Genomic DNA, 23319 nt, shown 5'->3' with positions numbered 1-23319 from the left:
TTCCCCTTCTGCCGCACTTTTATCTGTGCTAACGTTAGCACCTGTCTGCGCCCCTGTATTTATGGCTTGGCATTTCAACCTTTTTTTCTTGGTCCGTGCCCTCTTCCTGTTTTTACGCCTAGACCCTTCCGTTTGCGTCCCCTGATCACAACCAGATTCATCTAGTTTTTCTGCTCGGAGACCATTATCTAATTGCAAACTGGCCGCTTTGCCTTCGCAGGTCAGTGTCAGCTCCACACTGCTGACAAACGGACCTTCCGCTGCCCCCGAGTTGGGCATTTCTCTTTCCTGAAGGCAGTCCTCCACCGACCGCTTATCGGTCTGAGCGCTTACCCCTGAAACGCCCTGCTCGTCTGCAATTGAGCTTCCGTCATCTGTCTCAGCGTAGCTTTCGATACTGCGTTTCGACGCACTTACAGCTCCACAATCTTCATGCAGGTTATGCGCTGTTTCACAATACTGTTTTACGTCGTCACGTCAGTCCAACTGGAACGATCCGGCCTGACTCGCTCTCTCTGGAGTCTTGCCTCTCGAGATCTCCTCTTCCAGTTTCTTTATCTCATACGCGAGCTGTGACCTTCTGAGCTCCCGTTCCTCTCGCTCGGCCGCTAGCCGTTGGCGCTCATTTTCCTCTTTCTTTCGGTCATTTTCCTCTTGCTTTCGCTCATCTTCCTTTCTCTTTCGCTCATCATTGAGGAGTTCCCACGTATCGATAATTATTCTTTCCTCTTCGGTTTCCAAGAGCAATTTGCAAATGTCCGAGTTTTTGATCGTAACCCCTACGTCTACACCCAACTCTTCGCACAGTGACAGCAAATCTGTCCTTGGCAACTTCATTAGATCCATGTTTACTGCTCCGAGCCTTTACTTTGCTGAACAACTGTTGACGTGAGCTACACGCAATCAGACTCACTGATCAACTTCCCTCGATTCCCAGCAGTTCAATGTATTAACCCAAACAATTGAAGCCTGGCGAATCTCAAGCAAAGTTCAAGCACTCACCCACGGAAGCAACACCACGCCGCATGGTCGATCCAACCGCTGCCAACCAGTTGTTAGATGCGGGCCCCTGGTTCGCCTGTGCCGTCTCTCGCCAAGGTCGGTGTCCCCGGGTTCCGGATCGGGAGACTGCTGTAGTGGGGTTGACGAAGAGATGAGAGGGTCTTCGAGGTGAAGAAGAGACTGAAGGGTTTATTTACATTTATACAAAGATTGAAAGAGTGAATCGGGAGCTGGCGAACACACGCCAGATCGCTGCTTAAATAGGGTCCGCTGTCCCCAGGTCCCTAGTTGGGGAATCTAGTTCATTAAAAATGCGTCGAATCACTGTGATGTAGATCACGTGTCCAGTCTTCCGGGTCCGCCCCCAGCCACACACTCTTGCCACTTCTGGCAGATTGGGGTCCGCGCTGTCCAGGCTTCAGTGATGAATAGCCCGAAGGGGGTCCCACTGAGAGCGTCGAAGGTCAGTCACCTGCACTTCACAGCGGTAGCGTGGGGGCGAATGGATCCCACCGCAGTTCGCAGAAGCCTTCACGTAGAGCGTGGGAAAGCACAGTCTAAGTCGAAGTTGTTTTCGAAGCATGAAGATTCCGGAGACGTTGGCTTAGCCAAACCCGGCCGCATTTGTCACGGCTGATTTGCAGTTCCGCCGCTCGCCGGCTCCCCCGCCGTCCCCTCCGGGAGAAAAATGTAAAAATGTCCTGGGAGGGTCCGGCGTTGAGAACAAAAGACGAGTTCACCAAAGCCTTTCTCAAACAGCAGGGGGGGGGGGGGGGGAAGGACCCTTGTAGACGCCACCATCTGCACTCGTAGCGCTGCAACCACATCGACGGCCCTTTGAAGCCTCGGTAGATTGATGATTCCCAGTGGCTTTAATATTCTTGGCATGTTGGCGTCTCCAAACGTAACAGTTCTCACTCGGCACGCTTCTTAAATCCCCGTGTTAAGTTGCTCCTGCTTTGTTGTAGGTATCCAGCTCCTGCCGAGTACGTCATCGCCTTTGCCGCTGCCAGTCAGCAGCACATCAGTTCAGCAATCTGCGCCTTATCGACCTGCAAACTAGCCCTTGGTGGTGACAGCGGCGCTGCCGTCGTCTCCGTGACGTCATCACTGCTGACCGCGCCACCTGGATACATAAAAGGAACGGACAGCCCCCGGACCCTTGGGATCTGCGGCCACTGGTGACACGTGTTAAGTTGCTCCTGCTTTGTTGTAGGTATCCAGCTCCTGCCGAGTACGTCATCGCCTTTGCCGCTGCCAGTCAGCAGCACATCAGTTCAGCAATCTGCGCCTTATCGACCTGCAAACTAGCCCTTGGTGGTGACAGCGGCGCTGCCGTCGTCTCCGTGACGTCATCACTGCTGACCGCGCCACCTGGATACATAAAAGGAACGGACAGCCCCCGGACCCTTGGGATCTGCGGCCACTGGTGACACGTGTTAAGTTGCTCCTGCTTTGTTGTAGGTAGGGTTCTGTCTTTTTCTTTGTAGCTATATTTGTTAGTACATTGTGGCCGCTGATCCCGTTCTGGTCTGTTGGATGTTTGCAACTTGTAAACGCACCTTGCAAAATGGGCACTGATGTGAACACGTACCGCGCTCGCATTGGCACCTTTCTACCATCTTCACATCGTTGCAGTTTATTAACCGTCCAAAGAAATACCGTTTCCGCGCTACTTCAAGCTCTTTTACCACGACCTTCTTATGTACTAGCATCTGTATGCTTAGCGCTGCTCCTCCTTTCTGCTGGAGACATTGAGGCCAATCCTGGACCTGGAAAGGTAGAGGACGTTCTTAACTTGCTGAAAGACTTCATTGCTGAAAAGGACCAAAATTTCAAGGCTACGACAGCCACGTTGGAAGAAATCAAGCGCGATGTTGTTGACATTAAATCACGGATTGATGTCATTGAGCAGAATATGGGTGGCGTGTCCGGCATTAAGGAAAATGTCTGTTCTGTTCATGGGGCGATTACTGAAGTCAAATCTGTAGTTGCAAGCACAAGCAATGATCTTGGAAATGTAGTTGACGATCTTAACAATAGAATGAGGCGAAACAACCTGTTGGTAAAGGGCATGCCTGAAACAGAAGGCGAAGAGTATGAAAATACCGAAAGCAAAATACTGGAATTCATTTCCACCCACCTAAAAGTTAAACTGGACGCAAACGACATTGAACGAGCCCACCGCATCGGCCGGCGTCGCGATGGTTACAAGCGTCCAATCATCATCAAGTTCCTAAATTTCAAGGTAAAGGAAGAAGTACTACGGAATGCATTCAACCTAAAAGATGTCGTGCCCAAAATGTGGTTGGAAGAAGACTTTTCACCCAAAATCCAACTACAACGAAAAAAACTGAGGGATTATGCAAAAAGTATTCGGAAGGAAAATGAGCGATTTACTATTCGGTTTAATAAGCTGCAGTTGCGTGGTGCAACCTACAAATATGACCCTGCTTTGGAACAAGTTGTGAAGGTACTCGAACAAGAAGCGCGCAGTCCTAAATGACCGGAAACTCAAAGCAAGTGGTCATCCGGCAAGCTTCGAGAAATTTCTGTTCTTCTTGCAAACTTCCGCAGTATTGTTCCCAAACTTGACACCGTGAAAGGCATAATTTTTACGTGCTCTCCAGACATCATTCTTGGCACCGAGACATGGCTAACGCCCGACGTTACCAACAGCGAACTATCACTTCCTGTGGACCTAACTGTTTTTCGAAAAGACAGGAAGGAGGGTAGGGGAGGAGGCGTAATGATCGCCATACGGAGCGATTATCAGCCATGTCCCGTCGCCTTTGAAACGTGTCTTGAGCTGCTATGGGTCATGGTTCGGCTCAAAGGTGTCACATATATCATAGGTGCATGCTACCGGCCTCCAAACAGTCTTTCCGATTTTGTCGATCACCTGCAGGATGCACTAGAATACATTTTTGCTACATACCCCCAAAGCATTGTACTGTTAGGAGGCGACTTCAATTATTCCGCTATTAACTGGAAAACGTCATCGGTCACTTCCGGATCGAATCGCCATGAATGTTCCCGCCTGCTTGATACAATGACAGCGTTTCATTTAACTCAGCTGGTACAGGAGCCCACCCGAGGTGATCACGTTCTAGATCTGTTATTTACAAACCTTCCTACTCATTCCCGCACCTACATACTCGAAGAGATAAGCGATCACAGATTCGTCCACAGTTTAGTACCCATATACGTTCCTGCCAAGCATATTACGACCAAATGCATCCTAAACTACCCGAAATGCGATCATGAAAAAATAAACCGCATGCTAAGAGACTTTGCGCATATTTTTCAAACCACCTTTGTAACTCGCACGGCAAACGAAAATTGGTTGTTATTTCGCGATAAGTTGAAGGAAATCGAGCATGCCTGCATCCCAAAATTACACATCAAAACAAGAACTGACTCCCCCTGGTTCACAAAAGATGTTAAGAAGTGTCTAAACAAAAAGAAAAAAGTGTACCGTAGAGCTAAGGAAGTCAACTCTGACAGCGCCTGGCAACAGTACAAAGACGTATCTACTACGACCAAAGTCGCCATAAAGAAGGCTAAAAACAAATTTTTTAACCACACTTTACCCGACTTGTTAAGAACCAACCCTGCAAAATTCTGGCAAGTGATAAACCCTAAGGGCAGCCATGAGATACCAGTATTGAAAGATGCGGACGGACGTGTGGCACCTCCAGAGGCAATGCCTGACCTATTCAACAAGCATTTTACAGACACCTTTGCAACCGAATCAGTGCCTTTTAATTATCGTGAACCTCAACAACCGTTAGTGCTTCATCCATCAGAACCAATCATCATTAGCGCAGCTGGTGTTGCCCGAGCTATTGAGCGACTTCCACTTAATTGTAGCCCTGGTCCAGACGGTATCAATACCAAACTTCTTAAACTTACCGAGCACGTGTCGGCTGCCTTACTAACTTTAATATTTCAGCAGTCTTTAGATACAGGATGCATTCCCGATGACTGGAAAACCGCAAACGTCAGCCCAGTTTTTAAATCCGGTGATAGCACGTCACCGGAAAATTATCGCCCCATATCTCTAACATCGATTTGTTGCAAGTTGCTTGAACATATCCTCTACTCAAACATATTGGCCCACCTAAACGCCAATAACTTGCTTATTGCTAACCAGCATGGCTTTAGGCAAAAAAAGTCCTGCCAAACACAGCTATTTGAGCTCTTAACAGATCTTCATGAATCGGTACACGAATTAATATATACTGATGCCATATTTATAGATTTTTCAAAAGCTTTCGATCGCGTTCCCCACATAAGACTAATGAAGAAAATTAACAACCTACAACTGCACCGCGATATCACCCGTTGGATCGGAGAATTCCTAAGTAATCGCTCCCAAAGCGTCAAAATTAAAGAGTATTCATCGAGCAGTTCACGAGTCATATCGGGAGTCCCACAGGGATCCGTTTTAGGGCCATTACTATTTTTAACTTACATTAATGACATAGCATCTAACATATCATCTAACGTGCGACTGTTCGCTGACGACTGCGTAGTCTATAGAAGGATAGTCACCCCCCTTGATGCAGTTATTCTACAGACCGACTTAGTGCGCCTAAATGAATGGTGCCAGCTATGGCAGATGGAAATTAATATCAAAAAAACAATGTTGATGACCTTTTCCACGCGCACTAATATACCTTTTAATGTCTACACAATTAATGAGAATACAGTGGAAAGAACGGATTGTTTTAAGTACTTAGGTGTTTATCTCAGTGCAGATTTAAGCTGGAACACCCACATAAATCACATCACAAACAAAGCATTTAAGAAACTGGGACTCATCAAACGTCGTCTATATCTTGCCAACCCCGAGACAAAGCTTCGCGCGTATACTACACTCATAAGGTCAGCCTTAGAATATGCATCTTTAATATGGAGTCCAAGTAGTGTTTCATTAATTAACCGTCTTGAGTCTGTGCAAAATAAAGCTGTGAGGTTCATCCTTTCTTCATACTCACCGTATGAAAGCGTGTCATTATTGAAGCAAACTATCAGTATTCCCGACCTTATCACTCGACGCAAGTTCTCTCGTTTATCGTTTTTTCATTCCTTGTACTACGATGGCTCCCCGTTCACAGCTGATCGCATCGCCCCTGCCCATCATGTTTCATCCCGGTCTGATCATTCCCACAAAGTGCAACCCATCTTCGCACGAACACTGAAATAACAAACATCACCCTTACTGTTATCTATGGCAGAGTGGAACTCGTTACCGGCTGACATAGTTTCTGAAACTGAGTTATCACATTTTCAAATAAAACTTTCATCGCACCTTGGCCTAGAAAATTCACCGTGATATTTTCAGTATTGTTGAAGCATTAAGTCTCATACGCTCAACCTATGTATCTTTCAGCGACTGCAGTGATGTGTACTTGCAATTTGTATATATAGTTATTTTTTGTATTTGTTAAGTACTGTGTGCCAATAATCTGTATTGTGTTGTTTTCATGCCCTCCCCCCTATGTAATGCCCACTTGGGCCTTTAGGGTATTTAAATAAATAAATAAATAAATAAATAAATAAATAAATAAATAAAATAAATAAGGTCCGCCCCTTCACCAGGCGGGGCCAATACACTACGTGGAACATATTTTCAAGATGAGAAAAGTTGCACAGCACGTAGTAGGCGGAGGCGCTCGTTGCAGAGTCCACCGGTGGGAACTGGCGAGGAGGGATCCCAAGTCCGCTGCTATTTCGCACTGTGGTGCAAGAGTATTGCAAGCGGCACATAGGTGATCCGTGCGGCACCGCGGGCAACAGCTGCAGCATGCTCTCCCCCGAGGGGGCCGGCTCCTGTCGGACACGGTTATTTACTTGAAGACACCGTTCCGCTATTCCCGTGTCGTCTGTCCATCGGCGGTCGGTGTCCCAGGCGTCCTTCTTGCTGGGAGCCAGTCAAAGAGAAGGCCACCCCCCCACTCACCCCCGCCCCCGAGCCAAGCGTGGGAAAATCTCCGCAGGGACTTTCACAACCAAGAAGATGAAGATTAGTTTTTGGGGGACAGGAAATGGCGCAGTATCTGTCTGGTATATCGGCGGACACCTGAAGCGCGTCGTAAGGAAAGGGACAAAGGAGGGAGTGAAAGAAGAAAGGAAGTATCCTTTCTTTTTGTTGGGCCATCGGATGGTCAAACGTAGTGCCGGCAGTAGGGTTGTAACAGTGAGCAGCATCTAAATTGTATCGGCGGATGTGCCCTACTGGTTGTTGTTTCATTTTCTCGGCCTCAGGTATCGATGGGTTAATCGAAAGCAGGTCGAAAGCATCTTCTAGGTTGTCGCTAGCAGTTAAGTTTGAGAACTCGAGGCCTAGACGGCAGAGGAACGCCAACACCGAGAGGCACCGAGAAGCACCTAGAAGCGGCAGGAGCGGTACATCAGTTTCTTAACCAAAGCCACCAGCGTGGCGCACGAGCTTCACGCCGAACAGCCGCCTAGTGGCGATTGTTTCAGACGAGGCAATATAATTCGTAAATGTTTCGTCGGGGCACTACCCGCGAGCGCGAAGACGTTGTTCGGCGCGCAGTCTCCGCACCGCGGTGCGGCAGAAGACCGCCGAGAAGCTTATCTTGAAGGAGGACCAGGTAGGTAGGTAGGCCTCATGATTATGGAATCACAAATTAGCAACGTCGGTCAGGAATAATAGGCGTTGCAAAACTTGGTGGCATCGTCCCACTTGTTTTGGGCGCTGACGCTCTCGTATGGCTAAAACCAGTTGTCCCCATCCTGGTCGGTTCTGGTTCTATTGGGGTTTAACGTCCCAAAGCGACTCAGGCTATGAGAGACGCCGTAGTGAAGGGCTCCCGGAATTTCGGCCACCTGGGGTTCTTTAACGTGCACTGAAATCGCACAGTACACGGGCCTCTAGAATTTCTCCTCCATCGAAATTCGACCGCCCCGACCGGGATCGAACCCGCTTCTTTCGGGCCAGCAGCCGGGCGCCATAACCACTCAGCCACCGCGGCGGCTCCATCGTGGTCGTCAGCACCGCTGAAGATGCTGGGGTCGCGCTGCCGGAGCCCGCCGGAACAAAGGATGGTACACTCTAAGTTATTCTTTTTTCTCTCTTTTCGGGAGCAGCGACGACTGGTAGCCCCGTTAACGAAGCTGGAGGGAGGCAGCCATGGGCAGAGTTCAAGAACTAAATGTTAGGCCTTTGGTAGCAAGAAGACCAACGGAGGAACGAACATCTTTTCCAGACCCCGCTGTCATGCTCTGGTCCGCTCTGAGCCACAAACTTGCATATCTGTTGCTTATTAAATTGTGTTCTTTCGAAATCCAAGTCCGCGAGAAAACGCAACAAATACAAATATTGAGGTGCGGTTTTTCGTCAACAAGAGCACCATCGCTATTCGTGCGCAAGCGAAGACTGCTGCTTCAAGAAAGCCCTAGTGGCGTTGGACCGATCGGCAGATGAGAGTGCAGCGATGTATGTACACGGAGCTTTACGAAACGTGTGTGAGGGTGACCTCAATGCACCCTCAGATGCGCGAAAAAGGTATACGCCATTTCATTTCGTTTCGTTGGTTTAGGTATATGGTTTCATCTTTAATTGGGAAGCGAAGAGGTGTGCTTAAGTTTAAAGCGTCTGCTTGTCGTCTTGGCGATATGCAATCGACGGCATTGAGCGCAGGTAGTACAGTAATCCTACCGCTGCCCGCGTCGGAACGACGCCATACACCGGCGGCGGCAGTGGAGAAGAAAGATCATCGCGCCGATCCGACGCCGAAAGGCAGCGAGGGAAGTTTTCACCCGCCGCGAGGGCTCAGTGGTTAGGCACTCGGCTACTGATCCGGTCGGAGTACACGGGTTCGAACCTGACCGCGGCGGCTGTCACAAAATTCGGCGCTTTTTCGAAAGAAAAAAAAACGGCGCTCCGCCTAAGCAACCGCGCCCGCGCGCGTTAAAGTAAAACAAAAAAAAAACAGCGGGGGAATAACCCCCGGAGCGCACGGTGCTTTTCACTCAGCTCGCCGGCGGGGCGCCAAAGTAAACATAGACACGCGCGGCGTCGATTTTTCTCGAATGTTGGAGAAGTTTTTGCTTGTGTCGACGGAAAGGGGGTAACCTTGCGTGCGCCAATGGATACCCTCCCCGCTTCGCTCCGGCGCCGATGACACTTTTTTTTCTTTTTTGCCTGTTTTGCGGCCAACAACAATACATGTTTACTCATACACAAATGATACAGTTGAAAAGGCGCTTGCCTCTCTTTGGCATGCGCCTTTGTTTAAGAGCGCTTCAAATTGACGAGAGCGTCTAATACCGGCAGCCAGTCTGGCTGCTCACTGCTTGCCTTACACACTTCGCGTATGAAAGCAACACTTTCAATGAAGTACCCTCTAGCAGGCCCCGGGTTCAGATCGGCATGATGCACAGCCATCCTAGTGCGCCATATGCTGTGGAGGCATAGGGCCATAATCATATCATATGGCACCCCTCCTTCATTTGCGGTAGGGAGAAAGCGGATACCATACGGCGTGATTCGCAAGTCCTTTTTTATGGTGCGTTGTAATATGTCCCACAGAAAAACCGCGTCTGACCAGTCAAGAAATATGTGGTCAATGGTACCCGGTCTTCTACAGTGCAAAGGCATCTTCGTCCACGGGACGAAGGTGCTGTTACGTCTCGCCTACAGCGCGCGGTATAGCCGGCGCGGATGCACCGGATGCCGCGGCTTCGTTCATCGCTGCCGCAACGCCTCCCGCCAAGCGCGTCCAGGCAGGTTTCAGTGCCACGTGTCGTCGTGCGTGCGTGTGTGTGTGTGTGCATGTTTTGCCCACGCTTGTCAAAGCGCGGCAGCCGGGGAGAGGAGCTCTCCAACTGGGAGGCGAGGAGGTCTGACCGGCGCCGGCCTGGCGGACGCGCCCGTCACGCCTGAACATGTTCAAGCGTCGCCGTATCGGATGACTCTTCCCAAGCCGTTCCCTCTTGCCCTCGACTCCGTGGGTATAAAGGGGGCTGCCCCGGACGCCAACGGGAGCCTTCGATTCCTTCCTTCGAGTAACGTGGTCGCCCTGACCGGCTGCTCTTTTGGCGATGCCAGAATAAACAAGTTGTTCTGTTGCCAGTCGACTCATCCTTTGCCGGGACCTTCGGATGTTTCCAGCTTTGCCCCAGGCCGCCAGGCCAACGCTACCCTTGGGGCTTGCAACCCAGATGCAACAACTGGTTGCCAGCGGTGGGATCCCGACAACGGAGGCCAGCAGCGAAGATATGCGTTCAACTGTATGCTGAGCAGCACAACGACCATCCGGGAGCAGTGCAACGAGCCCTGTGTGATGACTGGTTGCCTGCAGCGGAACGACTGCGCTGAATTCGTGGCTGCGAGGTTTGGTGAGTGCGGGACTTTCTTCTTCTGAGTTTTGCCAGGCTTTTGTTAGTGTCAGAAACAGAGCTGGTAATTGTGGTTGTCGTTGCTGCCGGGTTAGTTTGCGGCAAGACAATAGTAGGCAGTAGAGAAAGCAGCATTCGGAGCAGCCATGGATTTGAAGTCGTTGCGCAAACCGAAATTGCTGGAGCTTGCAAGAGAGTTGGGTCTTGATGTCTCAGACAAACTCAGAAAACCAGAACTGCTAAGGGCGATTCTTGAGTTGGAGGCTGAGGATGACGAGCCTGTCGGAATGCCTTGAGACCATTGCGGAGAGGGAACAAAAAGAGAAAGAGGAGCGCGAACGTAAAGAACAAAAAGAGAAAGACGAGCGCGAACGTAAAGAACAAAAAGAGAAAGAGGAGCGCGAACGTAAAGAACAAAAAGAGAAAGAGGAGCGAGAACGTAAAGAACAAAAAGAGAAAGAGAAAGAAGAGCGCGACCGTCAACACGCTTTGGAAATGAAGCGTCTCGAGGTAGAGATGGAACGCGCTCGTAATGGAAGTCAGGCACACGGTGCAGGAGAACGGGTATCGTTCAAAATGACTGACCTGATGCGGCCGTTTAAGCTTGGAGAGGACATTGGTTTGTTCCTGGTTAACTTTGAGCGAACGTGCGAGAAGCAGGGGTTCTCTCGGGAAACGTGGCCACAGCGCTTGCTCACTTTGTTACCCGCCGAGGCGGCCGACGTAGTCGCTCGCTTGAAGAGAGAGGAGGCAGAGGATTTCGACCAAGTGAAATCAAGTCTGCTAAAAAAGTACAGGCTGTCAGCGGAGGCGTTCCGTCGGAAGTTTCGGGAAAATGAAAAAGGCAGAAATGAGTCATATACAGAGTTTGCCTACAGGCTTATGTCAAACATGCAGGAGTGGCTCAAAGAAGAGAAAGCGTTTGGTGACCACGAGAAAGTTCTGCAGTGTTTCGGGCTGGAACAGTTTTATAGTCGGTTACCTGAGAACGTGCGGTACTGGGTCTTGGATAGGCCAGACGTTAGTACAGTGGCTAAAGCCGCCGAGCTAGCCGAGGAGTTTGTGACGCGTCGGGCTCGCGGAGCTAAGGACGGTCAAAAGGGTGAATTTGGCTCCAAGTCTGAGAGGCCGAAGTTCACACCCATGAGAGCATGGGGGGACACGCGTAGTGCGGATGCGAGTGAAAGCAGTCCGACCGAACGTAAGGAGACGGCGGCAGCCGAAGCCGAACGCAGAAAGCGGTTCGAGAGGAGGCAAGCGCGCGTGTGTTATACGTGCCAGAAGCCGGGTCACTTTTCGGCGCAGTGTCCAGAAACAAAAAGAGAAGTCGTGTGTTTGTCATTATGTAGCACTGACGAGAACATGAAGCTTCTCGAGCCTTACATGCGAGACTTCCTCGTGAACGGGAAAGAGTGCCGAGTGCTTCGTGATTCCGCAGCTACAATGGATGTAGTTCACCCCTCTTACGTAGAACCCGATATGTTCACGGGCGAGTGCGCATGGATCAAGCAAGCCGTGGAAGCTCACAGCGTGTGTCTGCCCGTAGCAAAAGTGCTTATTGAAGGACCTTTCGGAGCACTTGAGACGGAGGCCGTAGTGTCATCTAGGCTGCCCCCCCAGTACCCGTACCTTTTTTCGAACAGGTCCGATCACCTCCTGCGCGAGAAGGGGCTTTTGTTTGGTGAGGCTAGCGTTCAGGCCTTAACCAGACCGAGAGTTCGGGAGCTCGCTGCAAAGGCGGTGGTTGCGGGGCCGACGTTGTCGAACAATGAAAAAGGGTCGGAGGCGCAGCAAGCTGATATTCCGAGCACGTCAGAACTGGATAAAATTGAGCCTGTAGCATTGAAGGCACCAGGTACTGGAGATGAAATGCGCGACACGGGAAAGTTAGAAGAGCTTCCGGTCGAGCTTCCGGGACTAGGCTCAGTGACGAACAGGGAAGACACTGATCAGGTCATTAGTGACTTAATCATTAAAGCACCGCTGTCAGCTGAGCAGAGAACCGAACTACACCAACTCTTACAAGAGTTTCAAGGTCAGTTCTCTGAGAGGCCTGGTAGGACTTCTGTCCTTACTCATGATATAGAACTTACCTCCCCAGAGCCAGTACGATCCAAGGCGTACCGGGTGTCACCCCGCCAGCGCGATATTATGGAGGCTGAGGTAAAGAAAATGCTACAGCTCGGTGTTATTGAGGCGGGTGAGAGTGATTATACCTCCCCTTTGATTTTAGTTGAGGTACCGGGCAAGGAACCTCGTCCTTGCGTCGACTACCGCAGGCTTAATTCCATTACTAAGGATCAAATTTATCCGATCCCTAACATCGAGGAGCGCCTTGAGAAAGTTAGTAGCGCTCAGTTTATTTCCACCCTAGATCTTGTCAGGGGTTATTGGCAGGTTCCACTTACAGAAGAGGCTAGTAGGTATGCGGCGTTCATTTCACCAATGGGAACATTCCGTCCTAAAGTTTTGAGTTTTGGTTTGAAGAACGCGCCATACTGCTTTTCAAGCCTCATGGACAAAGTGTTGCGGGGACAGGAAGAATTTGCTTTACCGTATTTAGACGACGTAGCGATATTCTCCGCCTCCTGGTCTGAGCATATGGCACACTTGCGGGCAGTGCTAACCCGCCTGCGCGAAGCGGGCTTGACAGTCAAGGCTCCCAAGTGCCAATTAGCACAGGCCGAGGTTGTCTACCTCGGTCACGTGATTGGACAGGGTCGTCGCCGCCCCTCTGAAATAAAGGTGGCCGCTGTGCGAGACTTCCCGCAACCGCGCACGAAGACCGATATTCGGTCGTTCTTGGGTGTCGCCGGCTACTATCAGAGGTACATCCCCAGGTACTCCGATATCGCGGCTCCCCTGACGGATGCTCTAAGAAAAACAGAGCCCCAAACAGTCGTCTGGAGCGAGACAAAGGAGAGAGCTTTTAGCGCCCTAAAGAGCGCCCTAACAAGCCAGCCTGTGCTACGATCGCCAGACTATACCAAAGGGTTCGTTGTTCAGTGCGATGCTAGTGAGCGAGGCATGGGCGTTGTACTGTGCCAAAGGGACAATGGAGAAGTGGAACACCCCGTCCTGTATGCTAGTCGTAAGCTGACCTGTCGTGAGCAGGCGTACAGCGCCACCGAGAAAGAGTGTGCGTGTCTCGTGTGGGCCGTTCAGAAATTGTCATGCTACCTAGCCGGCTCGAGGTTTATCATTGAGACGGATCACTGCCCTCTCCAATGGCTGCAGAACATCTCTCCCAAAAATGGCCGCCTCCTGCGCTGGAGCCTCGCTTTGCAACAATATTCCTTTGAGGTGCGTTACAAAAAGGGGAGTCTCAACGGTAACGCCGATGGCTTAAGTCGAAGCCCCTAACGTAGGAATCCGCCTCAAAGTTGTTGGTTACTGATGTTTTCTTCCTGAGGCAGGATTTTTAACATATTGCTTTTGTTTAGTGTTTCAAAGTGATTATGTGCTTTCTAGTGCAATTTTCCAATTTGTGGACGCGTTCTGAGTGCTGCTTGACTACTGTAAGGAACTAGGCAGTAGTATAAAAGGGGAAAGAGCCTGGCAGAGCTTAGTGAGGGTTGTCTCGTGCTTGCTGACTGAGCGGTTGCGTTTCGGCGTAGTTCTAACGCTTGCTGGAAACGAGCACAAAAATGGCAACTCTCCCGAAGTGACTTTGCAGTGTCCTATGTGATCCTGAACCCGAGAACGAGGCCTTCTCTGTGCGCTGCGCTCAAGCAACGTCGAGGGACGACCGGATTCGTTTACGAGCATCATCGAGCGACATCCCTCTGGACAGCGGATGCAGTCCCCTGACCATCGGGATCTCCTTCTCCCGGCGGGGCGGTCTGTTACGTCTCGCCTACAGCGCGCGGTATAGCCGGCGCGGATGCACCGGATGCCGCGGCTTCGTTCATCGCTGCCGCAACGCCTCCCGCCAAGCGCGTCCAGGCAGGTTTCAGTGCCACGTGTCGTCGTGCGTGCGTGTGTGTGTGTGTGCATGTTTTGCCCACGCTTGTCAAAGCGCGGCAGCCGGGGAGAGGAGCTCTCCAACTGGGAGGCGAGGAGGTCTGACCGGCGCCGGCCTGGCGGACGCGCCCGTCACGCCTGAACATGTTCAAGCGTCGCCGTATCGGATGACTCTTCCCAAGCCGTTCCCTCTTGCCCTCGACTCCGTGGGTATAAAGGGGGCTGCCCCGGACGCCAACGGGAGCCTTCGATTCCTTCCTTCGAGTAACGTGGTCGCCCTGACCGGCTGCTCTTTTGGCGATGCCAGAATAAACAAGTTGTTCTGTTGCCAGTCGACTCATCCTTTGCCGGGACCTTCGGATGTTTCCAGCTTTGCCCCAGGCCGCCAGGCCAACGCTACCCTTGGGGCTTGCAACCCAGATGCAACAGTGCCTTTTTGCTCGAGCCACGGCTTGACCGGGAGCGTCGCCGTGTGTACTTGAAAGAAGCTTGACTCAGCGTGCCGCGAATGACCTAGATTGTTCTAGAAGGTGGTTTCCGCGCTCGACCAATGGGGTCGCGCGCCCGGCGCAAGAAGGAGAAGGAGTTTTTGCGCGCCTGCCTTGGCGCGAAGAACAAACAGACGCGGTCTGCGCCTATAAGTGAGGGGCTGCAACCGCTGTCGGTTAGCCCGAGCCGCCGTTCAAGCTTCCGAGAAGCGCGCCCGCTCGACTCCCGGGAGAACACCACTCGACCAGCCAAGGACGGACCAGCGAGGCAATGTGCGCCAGTCTGCGGATCGGCCCCGTCGTGCTCCTCAAGTCGTCGGGCTGTCGCAGGGCCCGGTGAACAATTTGTGTTTTATTTATTTGTCTTTCCCTGCGTTAGTGCACTTTAGGTGCAAAGATTTTGTTGAATTGTATCTCTTTCTGTTGTGACTTTGCATGAGTTGCATTGTATTTGTGAATCACTTTGTATGTGCTCGTACGAGTGATTGTAACTTCCTCTGTATCGTCTCTCAGCTGTATGAACTTTGTTTTGTTTTGTGAACCTTTGGCTCTGACCCATTCTCTGGCTTGCGACCGGCGAAAGCTGGGCACCAAACGACCAACCGCCTTGTCACTTGGTAGCTGGTCTCCGGCTGAGCTTGCCACGCTGAGTCGAGGGCATCGACCGAGACCGCTATTCCCACACGCTCTAAGGGTGTCTGGGAGCGCACGCAAAAGTGCGCGAAGTGGTGACAGCGGCCGCTTTTCGATGGAGGCGAAACGCAAAGGCTCCCCTGTGCTGTCCGACGTCAGTGAACGGTAAAGATCCCCAAGTGGTCGAAATTATTCCGGAACTCTCTACTACGGCAACTCTTTCTTCCTTTGTTCTCTCAGTCCTTCTTTATCCCTTCATTTATGGCGCGGTTCAGAGACAGATACTGCGCCATTTCCTTTCTAAAAAAAAATTTCCATTTTTCATTTCCCGTGCCCACCGCCCATCCTCCTCCCCCTCCTGCGCATGCGCAGCAGACAAGATAGCAGACGAGGCCGCTGCGCCCAGCGTTACTACTGGCTGCGCCGCCGGCCAAGGGCTCCAAGTAGTCCTTGCGAAAGCGCGAGACTTCCGACACACTTCTTGGCGTTCAGATTTGTTAGCGAGGGCCTCTCCTGAGCTGTGTGGATGCAAATATCAGCAAAGAGCTCACCTCGGACGTTGACCTTTTGACTTGTGGAAGTGCGAGGTTAGAGCCATTAAACCGTCGCGAGAACTTTTTTTAGACCGAAAGCAATAAACCGACGCTGCGATTCTAGGTATCACTTTTATTCAGCTCTCACTAGATAGAAGCTAAAACATGCGGTATCCCGCATTGGCAAACGCCGGGTACCGCCGTCGGCACACGAACGCTCGACAGCGTGGCTATACAGACTGACGCCAGCGCCGCGAGGCTTTGGTCATCGGAGCCGTAGCTGGAGCGCAGTTTGGTTATGCTTGTCTTTTGCCTGTGTCTGGGCGACGGAGATAATATGCGCTCTTGACGATCCCGTTTCGCCGCGTTTAGCTCGTGGCTGCGGTCTCACGCGCGCGCAGAAATACGTTGCCGTGTGCTTATCTCGGCAAGCCGATATAGCGTGCGACAGCTTGTGAGGCTTACATATTGAGCCTCAAAACTGCCGCTTGAAAGAAATGAAGATTAGGAAAAGCAGAGCAAACGCGACTTCGTGGTGTTTGTAAATCTGGATAACAAATAAATCTGCCGGTTAGATTTCTTGGTTTCTTCTTGATTTGCTTCATTCTCTGGTAGAGCGCTTTGTAGTGTTGTCGCAGATTAATATCCGGCTTTCCGCTTCGTCCACGCTGCTAGGGAGATCGTATGCATTCTGGCATTTCGGGGCAAAAAACCCGCGCGTGTCCAGAGCAAAAAAAAAATGCAGTGGTATTAAGTGGTTTTTATTAAAATAATAATAATAAATAGGACGGAAAAGATTTTTGCTAGCCCGGGCATCTGCCATCGATACTGAAGCACCTGAGCTGGGGCAGCAGAAATAAAGGATAGCAGGCAGAATGGAGTGAGCAAAAAAAAATCGAAAATTGGCTTTTGACTCCGCCGCGGTGGCTCAGTGGTTAAGGCGCTCGGCTACTGATCCGGAGTTCCCGTGTTCGAACCCGACCGCGGCGGCTGCGTTTTTATGGAGGAAAAAATGCTAAGGCGCCCGTGTGCTGTGCGATGTCAGTGCACGTCAAAGATCTCCAGGTGGTCGAAATTATTCCGGAGCCCTCTGCTGCGGCACCTCTTTCTTCCTTTCTTCTTTCACTCCCTCCTTTATCTCTTCCCTTACGGCGCGGTTCAGGTGTCCAACGATATATGAGACAGATACTGCGTCATTTTCTTTCCCCCAAAACCAATTATTATTAATAATAATAATAATCGGTGTTTTGGGGAAAGGAAATGGCGCAATATAGATAGATAGATAAAGAGGAGGAGGGAAAGACAGGGATGTTAACCAGAAAGGGGTTCCGGTTGGCTACCCTGCACTGGGGAAGAGGGATTAGGAGGCTAAAAGGAGGAAGAGAGAAGGGGAAAAAGGCATAACACACACACACACACACACACACACACACACACACACACACACACACACACACACACACACACACACACACACACACACACACACACACGCACGCACGCACGCACGCACGCACGCACGCACGCACGCACGCACGCACGCACACACACACACACACACACACACACACACACACACACACACACACACACACACACACACACGCTGTCACAATTTGTCGCTCAATCCAGTCGCTCTCAAGTAGGCAAAGAGTGCCTTGTATGCCTTGAGGGCAGTCGACTGCTGTGGCCACGGACCGAGGATCTTTTGCTCTGTTAATGGGCGAAGATCGAGGCGGTCGAGGGCACAACACAGTGTATGCCTTGCACTCGCAAATGCAGGGCACTCACAGAGAAGATGAGCGATGGTCTCCTTACAACCGCAGCAACACCGATCCATAAATGGCATAACAATGTTGCGTCGCGACGTGCTAAGTTACGTGGAAGACGAAGGCGCAGTCCAGGGTCAAGTGCCTTGAGGCGGAGGCTACAATACGCTCCCGTGTTCCACGCTAAAAGTGTGAGCTCCAGCGCCAAAGGGCGAAGCCCACACGCTGCGTCAGGTCTTGATATTGGGATCCTCACTGGAAGTCCGTCGTTGTGAGCAGAACGCGCAGCCGCATCGGCATGGTGATTACCGTTAATACCACAGTGTCCTGGCAGCCATTGAAAAATGATGTCATGACCTTTGGAAACGGTGCCGTGGTAAAGTAGACGGATCTCAGCAACAACTTGTTCCTGCGACCCGCGGCGTAGCGTAGCTTGCAGGGCTTGAAGGGCTGCTTTAGAGTCGGTGAAAACCGTCCAGTCATGTGGAGGTTCTTGACTGATGAACTCTACCGCAGCCCGTAAGGCTGCGAGTTCCGCACCAGTTGACGATGTTGGATAGGTCGTCTTCACTTTCATGAAGATGGATCATGTGGAGGTTCTTGACTGATGAACTCTACCGCAGCCCGTAAGGCTGCGAGTTCCGCACCAGTTGAAGATTTTGGATAGGTCGTCTTCACTTTCATGAAGATGGATCTGGCCGGTATCACCACCGACCCCGCAGAACTGGTCGATTGAACTGATCCATCTGTGTAAACATGTATGCGCAGTATCTGTCTCATATATCGTTGGACACCTGAACCGCGCCGTAAGAGAAGGGATAAAGGAGGGAGTGAAAGAAGAAAGGAAGAAGAGGTGCCGTAGTGGAGGGCTCCGGAATAATTTCGACCACCTGGGGATCTTCAACGTGCACCGACATCGCACAGCACACGGGCGCCTTGGCGTTTTTCCTCCATAAAAATGCAGCCGCTGCGGCCGGGTTCGAAAGTGGTTTTTGGGGGAAGGAAATGGCGCAGTATCTGTCTCACATTTCGGCGGACACTTCAACGGCGCCGTAAGGGAAGGGATAAAGGCAGGAGTGAAAGAAGAAAGGGGTGTCGTAGTGGAGGGCTCCGGAACAATTTCTACCGCCTGAGGATCTTTAACGGGCGTTTGCTTTACTTTTCCTAATCTGTATTTCTGTTAAGCGCCATGCTATATGAGGCCAAACTGAGTTTAAGCCACGCTGTCGAGCGTTCGTGCTAAGCGGGCTGACGGCGGTATATTCTTCCATTTATAGGTTTAATGGCCTACCAGGGCCACAAAACACTGACGCATTTAGGCGGATGGAAAGCTGCGGGGAAAGCGCTTGATATACTGACTTCCTGTCATCCGAAATATGGTATCTTTTTGCTTTGCTGCTCATTTAGCTGTTATTCTGGTTGGTTTCTGACTTTGGTTCACAATATAAGAACCCTTATTTGCTGCGCTTGCCAAGCGTCGTGGCTTTCGCTTCTTAGGTGGAAGGTAAGTCGTTTTCAGTCACACTCCTTTGCGCGTGCTCTTAAATATAGCTGCTACCGATGATGTTTGTGTTTCTAATAATTAGGATAGTGAATCGCTGTCATGAAACCAGCAGACTCGGCCTTTTGCATCTGAAAAGTACACACTTCTGGTGAATGAAACTTGTCTGCGTCGCAACTAAGGCATTTCACAGTCCCTGAGGCACTGACTCCCATGCCAGCCTGGAAACATGCCATCCTACTGACTCTCAGCTGATCCGATTGGCGACGAGGACAAACGTGTGTTATTCCTTCTTTCTGTATATATTGTGCCAGTTCTTGAACATGGCACGTTTTTCAACACCGTTCATTCCCTAAGGTCCTAAAATATTAGCTGCTGTAGTTCTTCACGTCTATTGAAGACATTGCAGTTTTGATTTCTAGCAGCGCGTCAAATTTCAGGTTTATTATAAAGCCTAGAACATATTGTTTTTATGACACAAACCTGATGCTCCCCTCGTGTGTTCATAGCCACATTTGGCATTTTCACCGTGTGACGTGGCATTCTTCTCTTATGTTATTAACTGTTATTCTGTTCACAACAGCATGCAAGCGCTTACAAAAATGAGGGAGCCAGCCTTGAATTAAATGGCCCCAGAAATCCTGCAAGCGCGCGGTGATCCAAGTGCCTACCTGTCACATAGGAGAAATATGCGTTGTTCAAGCGTTTCTAATTAACCGCCTTTTTTCCCGTTCTTGTATCATGGGAAGCCAGCATATACTTTTTCCTTAATAAATGGTATAGTGTGGCTACAGAGCAGCATGAAAATGTTGGACGTTGCAGTAATGCTCCTTATGTCACTGCTATGGCCAACAGGAGGCAACATCGGCCTAGAAGGAAAAATATTACATGAATTTTCTTCCGAGAGAACACATTACATTGGTCTTTGCTAACTGATACAAGCAAGTTGCAGTACCACGTGCTTTTTGGAAACCTCTTTCAATTCAGTGTTTAGCAGAGACAACACTGACGCGATGCTGACGCAACATGACGCTTTGCTTGGGCAGCAGAACTCTGAGGCAAGTTAAACGCTCTGCAGTCTTCAAAAATCTGTGGCCTCCAGCTTACCTCCAAGTCAAAGCGCATTAATGGTTATTTCCGGCACTTTGCTGCAAAGAGTTAATTACTTACTTCACCGATCAACATCGCGTGCAACACTGTCTCAAGCTGACGCATTTCTCTTCGCCTTCCTTCATCAGGATCAGCTACCCTTGCGCTGAAAGCCGTCGTGACGAACTCCTCGCTGCGAGGCATCAAACATGACCGGGAAGGTCGCTGCTGTCGCTTTCATCCTGTGTGCTGCTTGGACCTCTGGTATGTGCAAAGCCTGAATACCTCTGACATATTCCGCGCTTTCTCGACTTCCGCGCGTTAAACAGCTGCCCTCAGGCATCTTTTAAATTTACATGAGAATTCCGCAAAGTGTGCACCAACAACTGTCAACCACCGAGTGGATCTGGAGGACATTAACGCAATTGAAACCATGCAGTTTATAACAATATTCGTAATTAATTATACATGGTTCTCCTCGCTCACTGTTAAGCCCTGTTTACTACGATGAAAGTCTCTTCCATTGCGGTGCTAAATCTCGTACATATGTTTAGTAAACCGAAAATGAGTCGTTAGCTCATGGAAGTGTTCTTGCTTTACTGCCGAACATACCAGATTCAACGCAACATCTTCCATCTCAAAGCACAATTAGCAATTTTCAGGATGCATCTTTTATTTATGCCTCAGAAATATTTCTCCCTTTCATATGTCGACACTAGGAACCAAGGCGAAGCCTGATGTTCAAGGAGATGTCCAAGGCGGCCTCAGAAGAGCAGAAATACGTGCCATGGCTGATGCAGAAGAAAGTATTGTCTCTTCCCCGAAAGAACTCGGCAGCGGCGACCTGGACAGGGCCGAAGGACGCAGCTTTGCGGATTCAGTGGAAGAATTCGGTGCCGCTGTATTCGAGAGCCTTGAAGGATTTGACTTCGGAAGCCCTGACGGGTGCGTCACCGATGCAGAGGGAAATCTCGACTGTACCCCGCATGACGCCATTCTCGGCGGCAACGATATGGTTTAAGGACGCGTGTCGTTGTGGATGCATTAAGTAGTGTGGTCAAATAAAACGAAATTAAGAGAACCTTTCCCAGCACCTGTTGTGGATGCCGAGGGAAGAAACGGTATGGCCTCGGAAGGGCTTTGCTTTGATGCGACTGAGGAACGGCCGAGAAATGTCGGGAGCTCTTTCGCAAGAAGTGAACTGGCCGCAATGATCGCGTTATTCGCTATTCAGAAGCGGACGTTTCCACTCAGCATATGCCGTGTTAGTAAAAAAAATGACGGTAAATGTTCGACGTAGTGCTACGATTACTGTTTCTGCGATTTTCATGGCGTTGTGCCCCTGTGATGCAAATGCTCTTCAGTCGTTTCCAGGAAAGTTTTCTGCCAGATTTCACATCTATCTGTAAACATCGCAATGCGGCTCCAAAACACCTTCCGAGGAAAGCACATCAACTCACTCAATCACTGCATTGTGTTGCTATGAACACCTAAGCAAAATAATACACTGCTACACGCAGCATAGGATCCACAATCACGCGCGAAAGTTGGAAAGCCCTTTCCGGCGGCTTTTTCATGCCGTTGTGACTCTACATTCACCGGGTTGGCTTAGCGTCGGAAGACACCAATTACCCAGTTAGCCTACGTCTTGCAAGGCACGGGGGACCGAAGAAAGCTGCTCGTCACAAGCACCCGGGTGCGGAGTAAGACAAAAGATCCCCGAGAGCGCCTTCCCGCAAGAGACGAGTCTTCGAGCAGCGCACGCCGCACGCATAATGGTTGTCCGAGTTGAGGAGACACGTCCCCCTCACTCCCCTTCGGGAGCCCGTCGTCACCTGATCGTCCTGCATCTGTGGCTTCCATGGCAACCCATGGCCTGCTTCGACAGCCTGAGTGTTGCAATTACTGGAATCCTGAGGCTGACCCATGAACCGGCTTGCGTTCTTCGCGAAGACCAAGTAAAAAAAAAGGAAGACTCCCCACAAACAGCTTTGAGATACTTTTCGACGTCATGGAAACGCCCACGAAGAAGAGCAGCGCGTTCTGGCGGAAAAGGGCGGGAACCAGTGGCGAAAACGCTATTTAAAAGCGCCACACTGCATCCTGCGTTGTATTCCCGTGATAGTGTCTTCTTACCTTGTATAATCTTTTAATTTGCTCCATGGTTTAATTAAGTGTAAATAGATCTGTATTGTTTTTCCCCGAGCCTCCCTGTCTGCTCCTTTTTCTCCTGCGTGGCACCACCATGGACCCGGCTCGCAACGGTTGATGCGCACAACTGATGGGATGGGACCCGAGTCCCAACAGTGCTCGCCCCCGCCTCATTCGCATCGCTCCTGTTTATGCCACTTCGAAGATGTCTAGTGGTTAGATTCTTTCACACGTCAGGTAGCTACTATGGCCGCGGCCAACAAGCGGCGTCGCTCCGGTGGGTCAGGAAGCTCCGCCCCCGACGGTGCCGGCGGAAGAGAGCCAACCTCTCAGCGCGCAAAAAGTGGCGAGAGAAGAGGGAAGGCGTGAAGACGCTGAAATTCAAAATCTGATACAGATAACTCAGCTTTTACAAATTGCAATCGAGAGAGAGAGAAAAACTTTATTTGGTCCATTAAGGGTTTTGGCGTTCGGTCTTCGTCTGCATCGCTGCAGACTCTTGACCTTCAAACCAGGGATGGGCCCCTAGAACAGAGCTGAACTGAGTCGCGCTGCTTCGCTTGCACCTTTAAGCACCTTTCAGCAGCGTTCATCCAGAAAATTATTGCTAATAATAGACATGCTGAAAGCCCAAGCTCTTATAGAGCCCGCCGTAGTGGCTCAGTTGTTACGGTGCTCGGCTGCTGATCCGAAAGACGCGGGTTCGATGCCGGTCGCGGCGGTCGAATTTCGATGGAGGGGAAATTCAAGAGACCCGTGTACTGTGCGATGTCAGTGCACTTAAAGAATCCCAGTTGGTCAAAATTTCCGGAGCC

General features: G+C 50.6%; 1 protein-coding gene across 1 annotated transcript in view; it reads left to right on the top strand.

Moving 5' to 3' along the window:
- Nucleotides 1-22557, top strand: part of LOC144121720 (uncharacterized) — a 65960-nt gene extending 43403 nt beyond the window's left edge. Inside the window, exons 5-6 of the mRNA XM_077655079.1 lie at nucleotides 20503-20617; nucleotides 21073-22557. Coding sequence (XP_077511205.1) covers nucleotides 20503-20523 — 21 coding nt within the window. The 3' untranslated portion in view covers nucleotides 20524-20617; nucleotides 21073-22557. The remainder of the gene's footprint in view (nucleotides 1-20502; nucleotides 20618-21072) is intronic.
- The last annotated feature ends 762 nt before the right edge of the window (nucleotides 22558-23319 follow it).

The sequence above is a fragment of the Amblyomma americanum genome, chromosome 2, assembly GCF_052857255.1.
Source record: "Amblyomma americanum isolate KBUSLIRL-KWMA chromosome 2, ASM5285725v1, whole genome shotgun sequence".
NCBI classification, from domain to species: Eukaryota; Metazoa; Arthropoda; class Arachnida; order Ixodida; family Ixodidae; genus Amblyomma; species Amblyomma americanum.
Note: the sequence above shows the minus strand (reverse complement) of the source record. Positions and strands in the feature narration are given on the sequence as shown.